Source organism: Poecilia reticulata, linkage group LG6, assembly GCF_000633615.1.
Source record: "Poecilia reticulata strain Guanapo linkage group LG6, Guppy_female_1.0+MT, whole genome shotgun sequence".
Taxonomy (NCBI): Eukaryota; Metazoa; Chordata; class Actinopteri; order Cyprinodontiformes; family Poeciliidae; genus Poecilia; species Poecilia reticulata.
Window position 1 is genome coordinate 22,527,725 of NC_024336.1, and position 16,935 is coordinate 22,544,659.

Sequence of the window (16,935 nt, forward strand, 5' to 3'; positions counted from 1 at the left end):
GTCGTGCATGATGGTGGCAGCATCATGCTGAGGGTCAGTTGTACTGCCAGTGGTGCTGAGAATTGCACAAAGTGAGGTAGAGCAATGGGAGAGTTTTTCAACAAATCAACAGAAAGGTAGATGAAGCTTGAACACAGCTGGGTGTTCTTACAGGCCAGTGATGCCAAATGCACATCAAAAATGGTTTTAGAAAGAAACCATACAGCTCAGTTTACCTGAATACTGAACACACAGGCCTAAATTTATTTAAATCTGTATGTGTAATTTTAATCTTGTGTAGATTACCACATATATATAAGCCGCACCGGGTTATAAGCCGCTGGTATCTCCACCACTCTCAGTTTTCCACAAAAACGCAGCAGAGGGAGTTTCCTTAATAAATCTGCTATTAAGGACACAGCCCTCCGTCTCCAACGCCGAACCACGGATTAGTTCACGCCGAGTTTACGTGCAGCGGCTCTATTTCCCTCCTGTACTGCCAGATCAATACTCCTCAATTTAAAAGCGGCATATTTTTCTTTGTGTTGTTTCAGTGATGAGGGGGTATAAGTTTGAATAAATTTCTCCTTTGTGCCTGCTGTTAGCATATGCTTGTTCTAATCTATATGAAAATTAGCACTTTCTTCTTTGATTTCCAATTTTGACTTCCAATGATTCACTTCCTACTAAAGAGTCCCCCAGGTGGTTGAAGAAAAATTCACAGAAAAGCCGAACCGGGCAAGAAGCTGCATGGTTCAAAGCGTGGAGGAAAATAGTAGCGGCTTATAGTCCGAAAAATACGGTAGATATTTGCAAATATTTTATTTGCAAATATTTTATTTCTCTGGCCAATTTGTATTTTTAATGAGGTTGTCTGTTGTATCATGAAACTAATCAACGAATAAATTAATTGTTGCTTTTCTGTCCTAAAATCAAATAGGCCATATTGGACATTTCCGTTTAAATTTGTATGTTAATACTGTGATACTGTCAAGCAATGCTATTTGTACTCAAGGTTACGATAGCATCACAATCTCATATCAACCCATGTCTAAACTCAACATGTTCTCTTTTGCCAATTTCCATACAAAAATGAAATAAAATACAATGAAAATACAAATACAAAGCTGAAACATTTTTATATGGTTCTTACATCCATGTCTGACTCAGAATGGCAAGGGCCATTAAAGTCAAGATCTACAGAGGGACAAGCTCTCTCGTGAGGAAGGTCCACTGTCCAGCTGTTAGCAAACACCGCAGGCTCATCTGTTCGAATGCCTTAAACACAGAGTGAACACATGACAGTATGTCACCAACAGGCTCATATCAACAGATTAGAAAATGACAAGTACATGTTCATTTCTCATAAGTACAACAAGAAGCCCATTTAAACAAAACTTGGCATTGCAATGACCTAATTATTTTTGAAAACTTTCTGCCAAAAAAACAGAGATTATAATTAATATTACTGGCCATGTGAGGACATTTTCATACTTCTTCTAGGCTTTTAGAACCAAAGTGACTGCTCTGGTGTATGATAGTCCCGCCCCTTCTATAATTGACCAGAATCGGCGCTGAGTGTATAATAGCAATAATTGCACTGAGTGGGTGCTGAGTGAGGAGAAAAACGGACGAGGGGCCAGTTTGCCCAGTCCTACCCCGAGCACTGGTGAGGTCATCACCAGCAATGTGGTTGAAGTTCCCACACAAGCCACAAGGGGTGCCCTGGTGCTCCTCGCTCATCTTCAGGTAGACACCTGAGCCTCCATCCCAGGCCAAAGAGAAGCCAAACACACTCTTGACAAGCAGGTAATCAGCCAGTCTCTCTATAAACACCCCGCCTACAGTCTGAGGCAAATTTAACCTGACGTTTCATAAACACAGACAAAATGAAAGAGTCACAAATGATACTGTCAGGCATTGAGAAATGTTGATGGCTTTGCCATTTATTGGTCAATGTTATTAGGTTGTTTTGTTCTCCTCACACCTGCGACCTCCCTGGTGGACCTGATATCCAGAGATATGGATCTCCTCCTCGTTTGGGAAGAACAAACTGAGAGCCCTTGGACAAGAATACACACTTCCCTCGCACGCTCTGCTATTGTGAATCTGAGAAAGCAAGCAAAATAATGGAGAGGTAGGTTTAAATGCATTAGATTATCATTAAAGAGTTTGTTTGTTTTAATTATGGAAATAAAAAGGAGAAACTTTGATGTTATATAGTTAGAAATTCCTTTTTTATTGTTCCACTTTGGGGAGATTTCTGTGCAACTGCAGCAAAGCAACAGGCAATCAAAGTAGGTTCACACAAAGACAGGTACAAATTGAAAGAGAAATGTCAGCTAACCGAAAAAGTATGTCCATGGATTGAACAGTAAGACCATTAAAAATGGATCAGCAGTGTGGCATGGAGGCCATCAGTCTGTGTCTCTGCTGAGCTTCTGAAAAAGTGCAGATTGCCTTAATAGCAGACTTCAGTTCATCTGCATTGATTGGTCTGGTGTCTCCCGTCTTCCTTTAGACAATAACTGCCAGACTAAATTGGGAGGGATTAGGAGATAATAATTCCTGGCTAATGGCAATGATGTCATGGTCATTAAACCTGATATTGGCACTTTTGGGGAGTGTCAGCAGTTGACAGATGCTGTGAGGGAATGATTTCAGCATCTCCATAAAGTTGTCCTCATGGACAGCTCTGCTGACTTTGGACTTCATAAAACAAATGACATGTCTCCTCAAATCATCACTGACAATACAAAAAGTCACATTGGACATCAATAGACTTGGATTCCGAACCTCTCCACTCTTTCCCCTGATGGCAGAGTGATTTCAAAATCAAAAGACAAAATGACTTTCATCTGCAAAAGAAAACTTTAGACTACTGAGCAATAGTTCAGTCCTATTGCTGTAATAATAGTTACAGTTATATGTAATAGTAATTACCATGTCACATTTAACACAGTAAATGTGACATGGACTTTGCTTTGCAATCTACTCAAGGCTGTGGTCACCTTGGTGCTTCAGTCACTATTCCTTATCCATGTTTTTTCTTCCACAGAACTTTTCAATTTGCATACAACAGCCTTCAGCAATGACCTTCAGTGAAGTATTCTCATTGTGGACAGACTCAACAATTCTACTGGATAACTGTTAAGTCCTTTCCATTTAATCATAGCATAACATTTTTACACTAAGAAACACCATAAATATATGCTTGACATCTATAATTCTGTATTCACACAATTCCATATGTACATGTTGCTGTTAGAATTAAAGAAACAACAAAATACATTTACTGTTCAGTGATTTTGTCATCATTTGAGATTCTAATTAGAGGAGGAATTGGAACGAGTAAAGAATTTAAATACTGGGAAGGTTTAGCCACCGTTTATAATTTTTCTTTGTATACTAAAAGACAAGAGGAAAGATGCTAAAATGTGCAAAACCCAAGGCATACAGCAAAAGGTTGCTTAGTATGTTTTGTTTCAAATGTAAGGCATTTTGCTTTAATATACCTCATATAACACACAGCATTTTCATTCATACCAAAATAACAGGATGCTAAATAATGTTGAATATTGGCCTTACCCACACTGTGTATTCTGGAGTAGCTGAGTGACAGTCCTGAGCCAGAATATAAGAGCAGGTTCCAGGGAAGTAGAAGTAGATCCCATCAAATGTTTCAAAGTGATGCTGACCCCACGACCTGCAGATCCCATCTCTATCCTGGCCCTGGTTAGGTACTAGCAGGACAACGGCTTAATTAATTTAGAAATTGTTCTTGTAAAAGGACGTTTTTTTTGTCTTCTTTTTTTTTTTTTTTTTTTTACTAAACTGAGAGGGCAAACATATCATCTGATCTCGGTTATCATCTTTATATCTTTCATCATTTTGTATTTAATTAAACTTATCAGTTGAAAACAAATACCTGAATTTTGTAAAAGCCCTTTGTTGCTGGAAAATCCCCATGGCTTGCTTTGCCAAGATGCTGCTTAAGACCCTTCCCATAATCTGAGAGCATGGATGGCGGTTACAGTGATTCACATCCTGTAATTTTATCAGTGAGCGGCATTTTGTGCACTCGTTAGTGTCTCAATCATAAACGTACCCTAAGTATGTTGACTATTTTAAATTTGACAATTATATTTAAACAAAACTTGCATTTTTCATGTACTTTTTTGTCAAACATCTAAGTCATAGGTCACAACAGAACCACTTTAATGGGTTTTAGCACTAACTGAATCCCTACATGTTTCATATTTTTGTATGCTCAAGTCTCCAGGGTTCTCATTGTTTTTTTATCCGATGTCGAAAGCCTAAATTCAAAAGGTTCTTGGCAGGTATTTGGTAAGTCGTGAGGCTTTAAATCTCAATGGATGACTGGGTGGATGCACGACTTTCAATGAACTCAATTAGAAATACAGTCTTGAATTTAGTTCTTCAAATTGAAAAAAAATATATTTACTTGGATATCTGGATGGACAGGACAGAACCAGAAATTACATTCAAATTTAATGGCTAGAAAATTGACTTAGAAACTAAACTCCATAGCTATTGGTCATATCTTTTACACAGGTCTTTGTGAGTGGGTGTGTTTGAACACGGTTGGGAATTATGTGACAAAATAATAATACCAGAAGACTAAGAAACCTCTACTAAATACAACTGTTGAGTGTTTAGGTTATTAATGTTCGAAAGAGTCTCATTGTAACTGTCATAAAGTCTGAATGTGTTAGGATAGGCATATTATTTCCAAGACAGAGACAAACATGAGCCGACATAAGAGGATGAGATGAATGTGTGAGGATGCGAGTGAATGACTTACTGATCTGGCAGCGGTCTCCCAATGCCTGAAACTGAGAACAGTCACACACACTGTCCTCCTGACACCAACCTCCATTAAGGCAGCCACAATATTCTGAGACAGACAGAAAGACAAACTGAAATTCCTTCCTTACAGATTCTATGTTCTGCAAATGTGGGGTGAATTTCAAGATCGTATTTACCTGAAGATTCATCTCTGGCTGTGTAGTTGTGCAAAACGCTGCGTGACAGTGAACTTTCTGGCAGCAATGGCCTATATGTCTTGGGGGTGGTGGGGGGGGGGAGCAACACACAAAAGACATTTAGATCATTTCCTGTAAAAATTCTCAAAAACTAACAGCCTCACTGACTCTGTGCTACACCAGTTGTGTACCTGCTGCTTTAAGTTAAAAGTTGTATCAGAATGAGTGGGTGAGATGTGTGCGTGTTTGTGACTGTGTCTAGTTGGTTACAAAGACGGCTTTGTGCCGGATGAGGTGTTATGCGCATGAGGGTGCCCTGACCTCCTCTGGTTCTCTTAGGTGTAGTGTACAAACCTCCTCCCCAAGGAGATCCCGTTTCCTCCGAAGTGCATTAGCCCTCCTGTGCGCACACAAACATGCACATTAGTGGATAGAAACAGTCAGAGGGGAGACTTAAGTGCACTTTACACCACTTGAATCCAGACTTCAAACTTCTTTTCACTAAAGCCTTGCACACAAAAAAATGCGAGTTCACATTCAATCAGTTTCTGTCACACACATTGTCTTGGTTGAAAGCATTCATTTATCATGGCCATCCTGTGACTTTGGATGGGAATCATTTGTGGGAAAAAAAAAAAAATTCACATTTTTGTCTTTCATTTACCTCTGTGATCTTCCCTCTGCCACTGCAAGTCGGCTCTGACCTCCTAAGTAAAGTGACAACATCAGGATTAGAGTTTTAAATCTTAAAAAGTGTGGCTCCTTTTTAAATACAAACTTATTTCCATAGGTTGACGTGCTCAAGACAAATCAGTTTTGAGTTTTACAATTACAAAAGTTACAATAAAGGCTAGAATTATTACTACCTATTCAGATTTAAATTTCAGGCAATCTTTACATTCTTTGCAAACTTTACAATCTTTACATTCCTTCTAACAGGAGGCTAATAATAATAATGCTTTGGAGTTCCCTAATCCCTATCTTGACTTTAATTTGACAGAGGAGCTGTACAGGGAGCAAACGTTTAGTTTAATGGCAAGGAGACCTTCAAACCTCACATTGAAGCAATCAGAAGAGACATGACAGAAGCTTAACAGCATTTATAAAAATAACCAAAGTACTTGTTTGTTGTAAAGCCAGCATATATTTTCCATTGATTATTTTAAATTTTACAGCAAAAATAATTACTGCAATGGAATTTATCCATGTTAATTAAAGAATGGATCAATTTAATTTCACTTAATTAAAATTTAACTGAAATGTATTAATAATACTTAATAATATACTCTTGTGCATAATTTAAACATTTTGACAGATGCCGTGTCATTTCCTGTCAGAAACAAATTTGACTGGATGAAATAAATCTAAATCAGCAAGTGGCACGAATAATTTAGACTCAACTGTAGTCTGTATCAACAATTTGAGGAAGAAAGCTAAGGAAGCACTTTTTTATATGACTGGTAGGGACAAGTTATTTCTATTTGAGTTGATTTAATGTTAAAGTGAGAGACAAAGTCTTACTGCTTAAAAATAAACCGTAAACAAAAATTATTTCTCGAATGGAATTAAAAAAATGACAGTGTGTAGTGTTGGTTGATGACATTCTGGACAAGCAAAACTCTAACTTACCCTCAAGTAACAGCAAGTGGGAGACTGAAAACGAAAGAAGAAGAAATCGTTTCACTGTCCACTTTACGTTCATCTCAGAGTTCGAAAGGAAGTCCCACCGAAACGTTAACGGTGCATCTCAGCTGTCCCGAGAGGAAAGGGTTTAGGATATCTGGTAGAAGGACGCGGGATGAAACCTAGCTGCACCTGTAAAGCCACCTGGAGGAGGCGAAAGCCCCTCCTGAGGAAGATGACGAGCGGTTTGTCCACACCTGCGTGCACAGGTGAGCCTGCAGTGAGCTCTCTGTTACACCAACACCCCCATTCTGATTGCACGGGTCTGCTTTCTCATACTGTGATTTAGGGAGGGAAATTGTGGAGGAGGCCTTCATGACTGCGATACTCTGACCGACACACCAACAAGAGCGTCTGTTTTCCTATCTTGAGCAGAGTATAAACGCTAATTAACCAACTACATGTCATATTTTGGTATATCATGATGGAAATTACCACATAAGAGCTGCGTAAATGCTAGGTTATTAGCCAGTAACAGTGTTAACATTACAGGTGATATGTTGATTTAAAGAAAAATGTTGCCAGACATTTAAGTTTCCATAATAATTGATATATTTTTGAATTATGAATGAATCTGTTAATCTTGCTAGTATGCTGTAATACATTTCTAACAAATCTAACTTTCACGTGTTGCTAAGCTGCATCGAGTAGTACATTTTGAAAATTAATTTATTTTAGTATTTTTATTCAAAAAGCAAAAAAAAAAAAAAAAAAAAAAATTCACACAGCATCATTTTATTTTTGTATTTGTTTATTGTTAGGAAGAAACCAAGAGTTCAGTTTTTTGGAATATTGGACTAGTCCAGAGGTTCCCAAAATGTGGGGCGCGCCCCCTAGGGGCGCCACCGTGCCATTGCAGGGGGTGGGGGGCGGGAAGCCATCTGGATGAAAAAAAAACATGAACGCTGTATGTGCTGGGTTTTTACCTTAGAATGTTTTTCATATGTCAATTTGATACAGTAGGGGCTTCCACACTTCCCATATCTGTGTCCTCTGTCACTTTTATCAGCAGTTAAAACTGTTTCAACCGTTGTTAACATGTGGTAACCTGTTTTTCAGAGCCGCCATTAAACGCTTTGAGCGCTGTGACACTCGCGCTGGGTTTACACCTGTGTGGCAGTGAAGGAGACCTGCTGCTGCTGTGCAGAGCTACGAACGTGTGTGTTAGAATCATGGCAGCAAACCAGCAAAACGCAAAGAACTTTTCACAGTTTTTCCCCCAAACTAACCGACTGAGTTGAGTAAAGTTGCTGGATGCAGGTAATGTTAGCTAAAAGATGACTAGCTAGCTAATATCAATACAGCACCTTAAGCTTATTAACAAGTAGCCTGTAGGCTACCGATGTTGTTGTCTATGTTCAGCTACGTACATTAATTTTCCCCAAATATGAGGGAGGCGCAGGAGAAAAAGTTAGGGAACCACTGGACTAGTCTATAAAAACAATCTATACACCCCGATTTTGGCTAGATCTCCTATTGCATGAATTACTGCATCAATGCAGCTTGGCATGGCAAATGATTTGGCATGGTGAGGTTTTAAGAGTAAGGCAAGGGTGATTTAATAGCAGCAAGATAGATAGAGGAAAATTTAGGCCAGTAAATGTTTTTGTAGCCATTTTATGACTGATAAGGATCAAGATTCAGCTGCCTTATACAAAGAGCATATTTCCTTCAAGTAAGAAAACATACATTTTTCCCACTTTTAAGAGTAAAGGATAAATGGTCGTCAATGTCACATCATAGGAGTATAAAAATGTTACGAGTGACTAAAGATTTAGTTTTTCTATGTTTAGCTTATCTTTAGCCTTCCTGAGTAGGCTAAAGACACGTGTTTAATCTAGTTATGGAATTCTTTCATATACCATCAGCATTATCATATCAGATTTTCTTACTTTTAAAGTAATATTAAGTTATAGTGATTCTATTTATGAATATGCTTTATTTTTAAACATTGTTTGTGAGGTTTTAATTCTTAGTTCTTCATTTTGTGTTAAAAGCGTGAAATATTGGTAGTTTTGGGTAGTGGTGTTCTATTGACAATTTTTACCATTTTCAACTGCTTTCTTTTATGAGATACTAACAGAAAGAGTAACATATGAAAATCTAACGTATTAATCCTAAAATACATTATATGATATGTGATCACAACTTTCACAAATAATTTGACATGTATGTATTCCTATAGATTGTGAGTGAATGCTTAATACCCGTCTAAAATATAACAAGCAACTATTAAAAGCATTAAAAAATATATGTAACTCGTCATTTCAATGACGAGTTACATATATAGGAGAATGCCCATATAGGAGAATGCACCATAAATGTAAGATAGAGCTTTTTTTTTATTATTATGTCATAGTGGTGTCAACTCTTCTTACCTAAGAAGGTAAGAAGGCGCTGCTTTGTAAATTTACAAAGCAGCTAGAGAATATCACGGTCAAAACATTCACCGAAGAACTTTAAATTGTCTCCCTCTACTGGTGAATTTTGTTTGTTAGTTTAGTGATCATAAAACAGATGTAACATAATGTATTATCTTTTTTGTGTTATTGCACTTTATATAGTTATGTATTTTTAAAATCATCTTTAAGATGAAGCATAAAAAAAAATAACAAAAAATTTTACAGTCAATTATTTTAACATAAATGTTTAATCAAAAATAGTTGGGGAGATGAATAAAAGGAAGGACGGTAAATAAGCCTAAAATAAATAGTTGGTTTTCTTGCACACTGGTTTATTTCTTGCTGGAAAGTAATGAGTTGACTTCATCCTCTGATTTAAGGCTGTGCCACTGGGCTATCGGGCGGCGTGGGTTGGCCAGCATGTCTGACCAGTGGCGCAGTTCAGTCCCAGTGCTGTTGCCGCCCAGAAGCAGTTTCCCAATGGCATCGTTCTTCCCAATCTTATCATAGTCCAGCACAGTCACTGCTATTTGCACCTTCTGCAAAGAAAGTTTATGCAGAAGAAGGATTATATACGCTGAACACTATTCACGTCTACGTATCCCCAAATACCTCTTTAGCGTACCTCTATTTGTTCGGATGGCACTTCAAAGCTGAATGACTCATTGTAATAAGGGTTCAAAGTGTTTTTCTTTATAGTAGTTTTCTTTTTCTTCAGTCGTTTGCCATTCTGCATTAAGTGGATCTTCACATATGGGTCTGCAAGAGAGAACAGGGGTGTTTTATGTTAAAGCAGCAGACCAAAAGCTTGGCACCCGCTCTGTAACTCTATCAATGAACAGCAACATCAGTTGTAGTGATTCCTGATTTAAGAGCCAAGTGAACTGAACTGACCCACATCAGCTACTTTAAATGTTAAAACATTTTAGTGACGGKAATCTAAAATGACCTCAAGGTTCCTAGAAAGTCAGGAAAAGTTTGGAATTTTTATTTTGTTATTTTCCAAATCTGGGTAAGTGTGTTAAAAAGCTTTCWGGCTTTATTTTTTATTCCAATGTGCAAAAAATAAAAATCTGCATTTCTAACAAAGAAAATKAATTTATGTTTAGATTTACATTTATTTTTTGTTTAGCCACATCACAAYTTGAATTGTGGTTCAAGTTGCGCATAAAGACAAGTTTAATAAGGAAAAGCAATATCATTACCTATTTTCCTGTGGATTATTTCATTTCTGGATTTCAAATTGGACCCAGAAGTCTGATTTTGAACAAGATCTAGATGCTAAACAAATCACAGAACTTTCYWTTTTCTSAGAATTTTGTAAAACAGAGGCATCATTATTCATTAATCATTAACGGAAAGTGTATACTGTTARTTGCAGTTTTAAAATGCAAAATTCCCATGAACGCTGCAGCTGGGCTCACCTGATAATCCACCCACATCCATTTTTTTCAGGTTCTTGGCCTCCAGGACAACCACAGTCAGTTTCCCTGCAGTTGGTACAAACCTCAAGGACAAACATATGTCTCCAAGCCGCTCGCTCTGGTTCACAAACATGAAGAATAAGTTGGAAGAATGTCAGATAATGGATATTTTATGATATTTTAATGTCAGAACAGCTGGATTCCAAAGAATTTAAAATAGCATAATTTTGTCTGATTATAAGTAACAGAAATTATTTATTTTAGAGTTTTCCCTAATAGGTCATTTTTAAAAACCCGCAGGCTTTTCATTATGCATAATTTTAAATAATCCAGATCTCTGTAAAGTTATCTTCCCACCTCTTCCTTCTCAGCCTTCTGCAGATCTCTCCACTCCTGCAGAGACTGGCTGAAGTCTATGCTGCTCATCGGTATCTTTATTGCCCCGATTGCGTCGTGCTTTGAGAACCGGTCGAAGTCATACACAGTCATCACAAGGGTTTTTCCGCCCAAGTCCGTATATGGTACCTTTACAGGAGAGCAAAAATTCACAKAGCTATAGCGCTRTGAAAAGTATCGACCTCCTTTTCTTCAATTTTTGCTTTTTTTGTGTGTTGCTTTTAAATGTTTCAGATCACAAAACAAATTTTAATGTCTGATGTGTCTTTTTGATTGAATTACGATGGCTCAAAATTTTTAATTTCTCCATGGTGATGCAAAAACCTCCCTGATTGTTGCTTGATAGTGATTGTTGCTGGCAAAGGGGACAGCTTCTTTTTTTTTCACATTGGTTTGGATTGATTTATTCACTTCATAACATCCTTATTTAAAAGCTCCATCTTGAATTTAGTCAGGTCATCTGTGACTGATATTAACATTTGTTAAATGATCTGAAACATTATGTCTGACAAAAAAGAAAAAAAAAAACAAACAGAATATGTCTGTTTGAAGCCAAGTTCTTCAGCTCTGTATTAACACGCCAACCCTTTGAAATAAGCTGCCTATTCTAACGTTTTACCTTAAATGTGAAGGTTTCATTGAAGTTTGGTTCCAGCGTCTTCCTGTGGACCTTAGTTTCAAACTTTTTCTTCTTGTCTGGGAGCAGGTAGAGTTTAACATAAGGGTCGGAGCTGCCGCCCACATCCATTGCAGGAAGCTCTGAAGCCTCCAAGAGGCCGACCACTAGCTGGAGCGTGAACACAGAGAATGGCAACAGAATGAAGACGTATAGCTGGTGACCAGTTGGCAGATGAGTTCAGCTTCAGGAACTCACCGAATTTTCGGTGAAGTTGTAGTCTAATGTGAAGTGAAGTCGGCCGAGCTTCTCGTCCTCCTTGGGCTCATGTTTTGAAAGCTTTGTTTCTGTGACCATTTCATCTTTTGCGGGCTGCAGACAGATAGACACGGATTCAATATAAGTGCTSAATACGCATTTAAACATGCCTTTTCTTTAACATGAAAACGGACSAGTTTGTGCTATTTTTCTGCATTAACCTAGGTAACAGTAGACATTGGTTGTTCAGACAAGGCAGWCATCTCCTTCAAAGCAACTTTCGTCACCTCACCCTTAACTTTACATTTAACATGAGCGATGAGCAGCAYGWCCATTAGTCTTAGAGTGCACTGACAGTTTTACTCGTCCTGGGTGACCCAGACGTCAGGGCTATGATACATTACAAGGACAATGTGTCTGCAGGAGGTGRCTGTCCGTGAATGTGTTTGTTGTGCGCTAGCTTACCTCGCTGTGACCCCCATCCATTTCAGTGTCAAAACCTCCCTTGATTTTCTCTTTTCCTTTCTTCTTGTCCTTTTCTTTGTCCTTGTCCTTCTTTATCAAGCATTTTTTCCAGATGCAAAGAACACATGACAGCACCATGCACAAACTGACGATGCAAAGGGCGGCTGTAGCCCAGGACGGTTCTACGAAATYACAAACATAAAATGCATGGGAGAAAATAATAATCCATTTGCAACTGGTCCAGTTTGGTAACATCGCCCTCTTAACAGGTAAAAATGTGTAAAAATTATTAATTAGACATCCCTGGACACACTGGTTAACTTAARAAAGAAAAAGTTTGGATTACAGGAATTATGAATGTGCTAAATTTTGCAGATGACCTGACAGACTTTTTTTTTTTTTTTTTAAGTCTTTTTATAACTCATTACTATGAGGTTTGGGAGCATTACATTTSTAGAATGTTTTATGACAATTGTAGATCAGCTTAGATATGTCCTTTGGCAAGTTTGATAAAGGGTACATTTTTCTGATTTACCACATTTTGATTATTGCAAAATGTGTCTATTCTTGCTGAGTAAAATATTTTATTAGCTTACAGTGAATAATTTACAATCTCTCTGTAAGTTGTTTTGAGTTTTGTAAAATTTTAATGAAACTAAAATAAAATTCCTATTCAAAATGATGCTCTAAAAATAGGCAGAATTGTTGATTAGCATGTTTCCTCGATCTTTCTGCACCCAGAGAACTTTAGAATGTTCCTAAACAGCATTTATCTGTGGCTTTGTATTTATATAACAGATGGCCTTTATGGAGGAAGCAGTAAACAACCTTAATTGATAATGGGTCTCCAAGGCACTGCTTGTCTCAAGTGACTATATTGATCATGGTGGCATAATGTTTTCTCATGCTGTGCTGCCTTAGCTTCTGAAGGTCATGCACATCAAAACAGAGATTTCCAGTGTTTGCCTCTCCACTATGAGACTTCCCCAGACTCCCTCAATCTTTTCACTTTGTCACCACTTTATTTGCTCGTAGCCACATTAAAGTAACTACAAAAAGAGTCATAATGGTTTAAATCCTTAAGCAAGCTTTTTCAAAAAATTACATTAAATTGATGTTTGAGGGAATTTTTWWAAAAGAAACRCATATCAGGTGAGRTGCTTTAATTACTTTACCTGATATGTGAGGTAGGTGAGGTAATTATTATTCACTTGAATTATCGCTTGATTATTCGAGTGATTTCCACTTGAATAATCAATATAAGGCTGTTTGAAAACAATCATATCATAGCAGCACCTCTGACGTTCTGTAGTTCTTGGCCTCAAGCACATTGTTCTGGTTTTTGGTCTATTTCACTGACTGCTTTACGTTGTCATTTAAGCCCGGCGAAGTCGCAGGAACAATTGGAGTAATTTTTTCCCCAAGATCTTTCCAAAACAATTGTSATCTTTATAGGGATTTTTTCAGAAAGGGTGTCGATCCTCTACACTGATATTGACAGGGCCTAAAGCTAATATTAAAGCAGTGGTGTAGATAAATACGGATCTCCTGTAAGTTGTGTGCAAAAACAACAACAAGCCCCTCTTCCCTCCCATCATACATCCAGACAGACATTCATATGTATTTTTTTATTATTATTATTATTATTATTATTATTATTATTATTATTATTATTATTATTATTATTATCAGATAGGAGAGTATGTTTTAATTATTAACTTTTTTTTAAATTATTATTCTTATGTCAATACTTTTATTACTTTCTTCGCTATAGGTTTCACATTTATATGTCTACATCTCACTCTCTGCTCTGCCTCCTGCCTAACTTTAATATTAAGCTGCATTATAAAAATTCATAAAATTCTGCTATGGTTTCTGATTTTGATGTGCTAACCTCAGGTTATTTGTGGCTCCAATCTACCTTCCCCTTTGAAAACATYCAGCATGTGCCACCAAAACCGTTGCTAAATCCAGGCATTTACTTCCTCCAATATCCTGTCTTTAGGTAGTATAGTAAATATTTAACATACTGGAGCAAAAGCAATAATCTCTAATCTTTTTCAACAAGTGCTGACATACAACAATAGCTTTGAAATATGACTTGAGATCCAAAGGAAATCCATTCTGCTGTCCAACTCACTGTGGATGCTCCGTAGCTCATTCATGAACTTATTAGCACCGTGGCTTCCAGTTTGGTTTTTGCCCGGTGTAGTTGCTGCATTTGGGATCTTGGTGGGGCTGAACGAGGTGCTCGGTGCGGCTCGTCGGTTCATTATTGGTCGCAGTGACAGATCAGGGATTTCGCTGTCAGAAAAATGAAAACAGTGCAAAACAAAAAAAGGCTCAGCACCACTCTGCAACATCACCTTTCGAACAAGGCAGAGACTGCCACAGCTATAAATCTCATAAAGTGTGTAGTTTTATTTGACGCAATTTGAAGAGCCCTTCAGAGCAGACCGTGTGAAGCTTCYTCAGTCTGTTGATCAAATATTTGATGCAATAATGTGCTTATATGGAGTATATACACCAGTGTCAAATAACTTCTCTTGTTTCTGCTGGCATTGCAAAAACACTCAAACACAGGATATGAAAGCTGCTGTCTTTGCCAAAGCTGCTGAAATGCAGTTAAAGAGGTACGGCTGGGCGGGGGTGGGGGCTGGTGAAGGGTGGTAGGGAGTGTGTGAAGCACCACGTGTGGATCTCCGCTGTTCAACGCTCAGCTGCCAGAGGTCAGAGCCATATGCCAAGGTCACACCAGCGCAATAAGTGCTGCCAAAACTTGACTCCTGAGCACAGGAAATGTTTTGGGTTGTTATTTTCGATTCTGCAGACATCACAGGTATTGAGTATCTGGGGCTGAATCAGCACATCCACGCGGACACTTATCTCACTTTAAAGGGTTTTTGAGCTTCAGTGCAGTAAAGAGAGATGATGAATGCTACTTATATCTTAGTCTAACTAAACTGCATCTTTAATAATGGTAAAATTTACTCTTATCTGTGTAATTTCTACAAAAAAATAGATTGTTTTCAACTACACCTTTTTATATGGCTGATTTAACAGCACTGTAAAGCTACTTTTTTTTCTTAATCTTAAAAATCTGGTGTTAAATCTGAAATCACACCATTTTCAGAGTTTTTGTCACTTTTATACTTTTTTTACTTTTTTTTTTAAATTAAACACATTCTAATTTTTTGTGCAGGCCTGCTTCTGTGGGTTGTATGTACTTTTTTGTAAATCTATAAATTTTCTGAAATTATTGTTACAATGGCTTTCTAATGATATAATGAAAAAAAAAATTAATACATACCTGTCGTAAAAGACGTCCAAATATCGGATTTTTCTGTTCCTTCAATATTTAAAGAGGGTGAGGGAAGTTGAAGGAGTCAGAGAAGCAAAAAGAAAAGCGCTGTGTGGATCAGTTCGCTGCCCTGTAGTTCTACATCGCACCAGTCTTCAGACATCAAACAAAGCAGAGCAGGTGTGTGAAGCTGGATCAAGAGGCAACAACGGGGAGGGTGGGGCAAGATAGGGTTGAGGGTGTGTGTTGATTTGAGGATGTGTGGGGGTGAGTGATAGTGAGTGTTCTATTGTGGTGAATATGTTCATTTTCTGTCCAATCATGTCCCGTGAGAGATGCGGTGTACATTCCTGTTGCCCCACCTCTCGAGACCTCTTGTCCCATCCCTACAGGTCACCCTCACCGGGCCCTTGATGCATATTCATTAGTGTAGTGACACTGCTTTTTAAAGCTCGTTAGCATAGTGAGAGTTCAGCAGTGGAGGGCATTTACATTCAGAGTGGACAGCTCTGCGTGTGTGTGCGGGTGTACGTGCGTATTAATGTGTACATCTGGTAGAAGCTGCAGAACTGCCTCATATTATCTATGTATAGATGTTGTTGCCTGATTTAGAAGCTTGGGATGGGGTTTCTGCAGTAACACAGCGATCAGGTTCCTGTGCTGTTCAGTTCACCTTGACGTTCCAGTGTTACTGTACAGAATATGTAAAGGGGAGGAGAGTGTCTTAGAGTGTCATTTCTCTTTTTGCTAAGTCTGCAGACTCCCATTGATATTTCTTAGGCATCCTGATTGGTGATAAAACCTAACTTGTTTATAATTACAAGGAAACCAGGAATTCAAACATACTTTTAGACATTTAACACAGTCATGAGGACAGCTGTGTTCTCATGGACCGACTGTTAAAAGGGGTGAAATACCTTAAATCATGTTTAAGATATTTTAGTTGCAAAACATTTTGAAAACCAGGCATCATTTCCTTCCACCAAATAATTACTCGCTACTTTAAATTACTCAATCACACAAATCCAAATAGAATATATTTATGCTTGAACATGACATCATGTGAATAGGTTAAACGATTATGACTACCGTTGCAGGGCACTGTAATTCTGATCAAATTAAAGCTACAAAATTAAATACAGATTTTAATAAATAAAACAAAAGCTGCGGTGTTGCTTGTTATTTAAATTTAATTGAATTTAACTGAACTTAATTAAATTGAATTTAAACTTTTGTGGAGAAAGAAGGACGGTGTAAAGTAAGATTACTAATGTGTGCTTCAAGCCTGTAGTAAATTGTTAGTATTAATACGTTTATTATACTCAAGAGTTAAAACGTGTGAAAAAAATATTAACAAAAGTCACGCAATTTCCTCATTGAGCCGCTAGATGGCAACCATTTACTC

The 16,935-nt window shown here is 37.7% G+C and overlaps 2 protein-coding genes across 4 annotated transcripts in view; both read right to left on the reverse strand.

Moving 5' to 3' along the window:
* Positions 1–6,844, reverse strand: part of otogl (otogelin-like) — a 33,732-nt gene extending 26,888 nt beyond the window's left edge. The window contains exons 1-9 of one of the 3 annotated variants that reach the window (XM_008412404.2): positions 6,615–6,843; positions 5,650–5,692; positions 5,340–5,385; positions 4,986–5,064; positions 4,805–4,897; positions 3,568–3,722; positions 1,967–2,088; positions 1,638–1,843; positions 1,133–1,257 (exon numbers count right to left, since the gene is read on the reverse strand). In XM_008412404.2, coding sequence (XP_008410626.1) covers positions 1,133–1,257; positions 1,638–1,843; positions 1,967–2,088; positions 3,568–3,722; positions 4,805–4,897; positions 4,986–5,064; positions 5,340–5,385; positions 5,650–5,692; positions 6,615–6,687 — 942 coding nt within the window. In that variant the 5' untranslated portion in view covers positions 6,688–6,843. Of the gene's footprint in view, positions 1–1,132; positions 1,258–1,637; positions 1,844–1,966; positions 2,089–3,567; positions 3,723–4,804; positions 4,898–4,985; positions 5,065–5,339; positions 5,386–5,649; positions 5,693–6,614 lie in introns of all 3 variants that reach the window. The other 2 variants (XM_008412406.2, XM_008412408.2) reach the window with 2 other exon arrangements.
* A 2,464-nt stretch (positions 6,845–9,308) lies between these two features.
* Positions 9,309–15,828, reverse strand: LOC103466664 (synaptotagmin-1-like). Its single transcript, XM_008412403.2, has 9 exons — positions 15,540–15,828; positions 14,370–14,533; positions 12,230–12,411; positions 11,765–11,878; positions 11,510–11,677; positions 10,852–11,019; positions 10,495–10,612; positions 9,696–9,829; positions 9,309–9,609 (listed from the first exon to the last, which is right to left on the reverse strand). Exons 2-9 carry the CDS (start codon positions 14,500–14,502, stop codon positions 9,403–9,405), a joined length of 1,224 nt encoding a protein of 407 aa, XP_008410625.1. The 5' UTR covers positions 14,503–14,533; positions 15,540–15,828; the 3' UTR covers positions 9,309–9,402.
* Between the last annotated feature and the right edge of the window lie 1,107 nt (positions 15,829–16,935).

What these genes read in the sequence shown, in the direction of transcription:
- LOC103466664 (XM_008412403.2), bottom strand. Translation starts at nt 14,502, where the DNA reads ATGAACCGACGAGCCGCACCGAGCACCTCGTTCAGCCCCACCAAGATC. An exon ending in AGAAGGCTGAGAAGGAAGAG is followed by an intron (nt 10,613 to 10,851) that starts GTGGGAAGATAA and finishes TTTGTGAACCAG; the next exon opens with AGCGAGCGGCTTGGAGACAT. An exon ending in GGATGTGGGTGGATTATCAG is followed by an intron (nt 9,830 to 10,494) that starts GTGAGCCCAGCT and finishes TCTCTCTTGCAG; the next exon opens with ACCCATATGTGAAGATCCAC.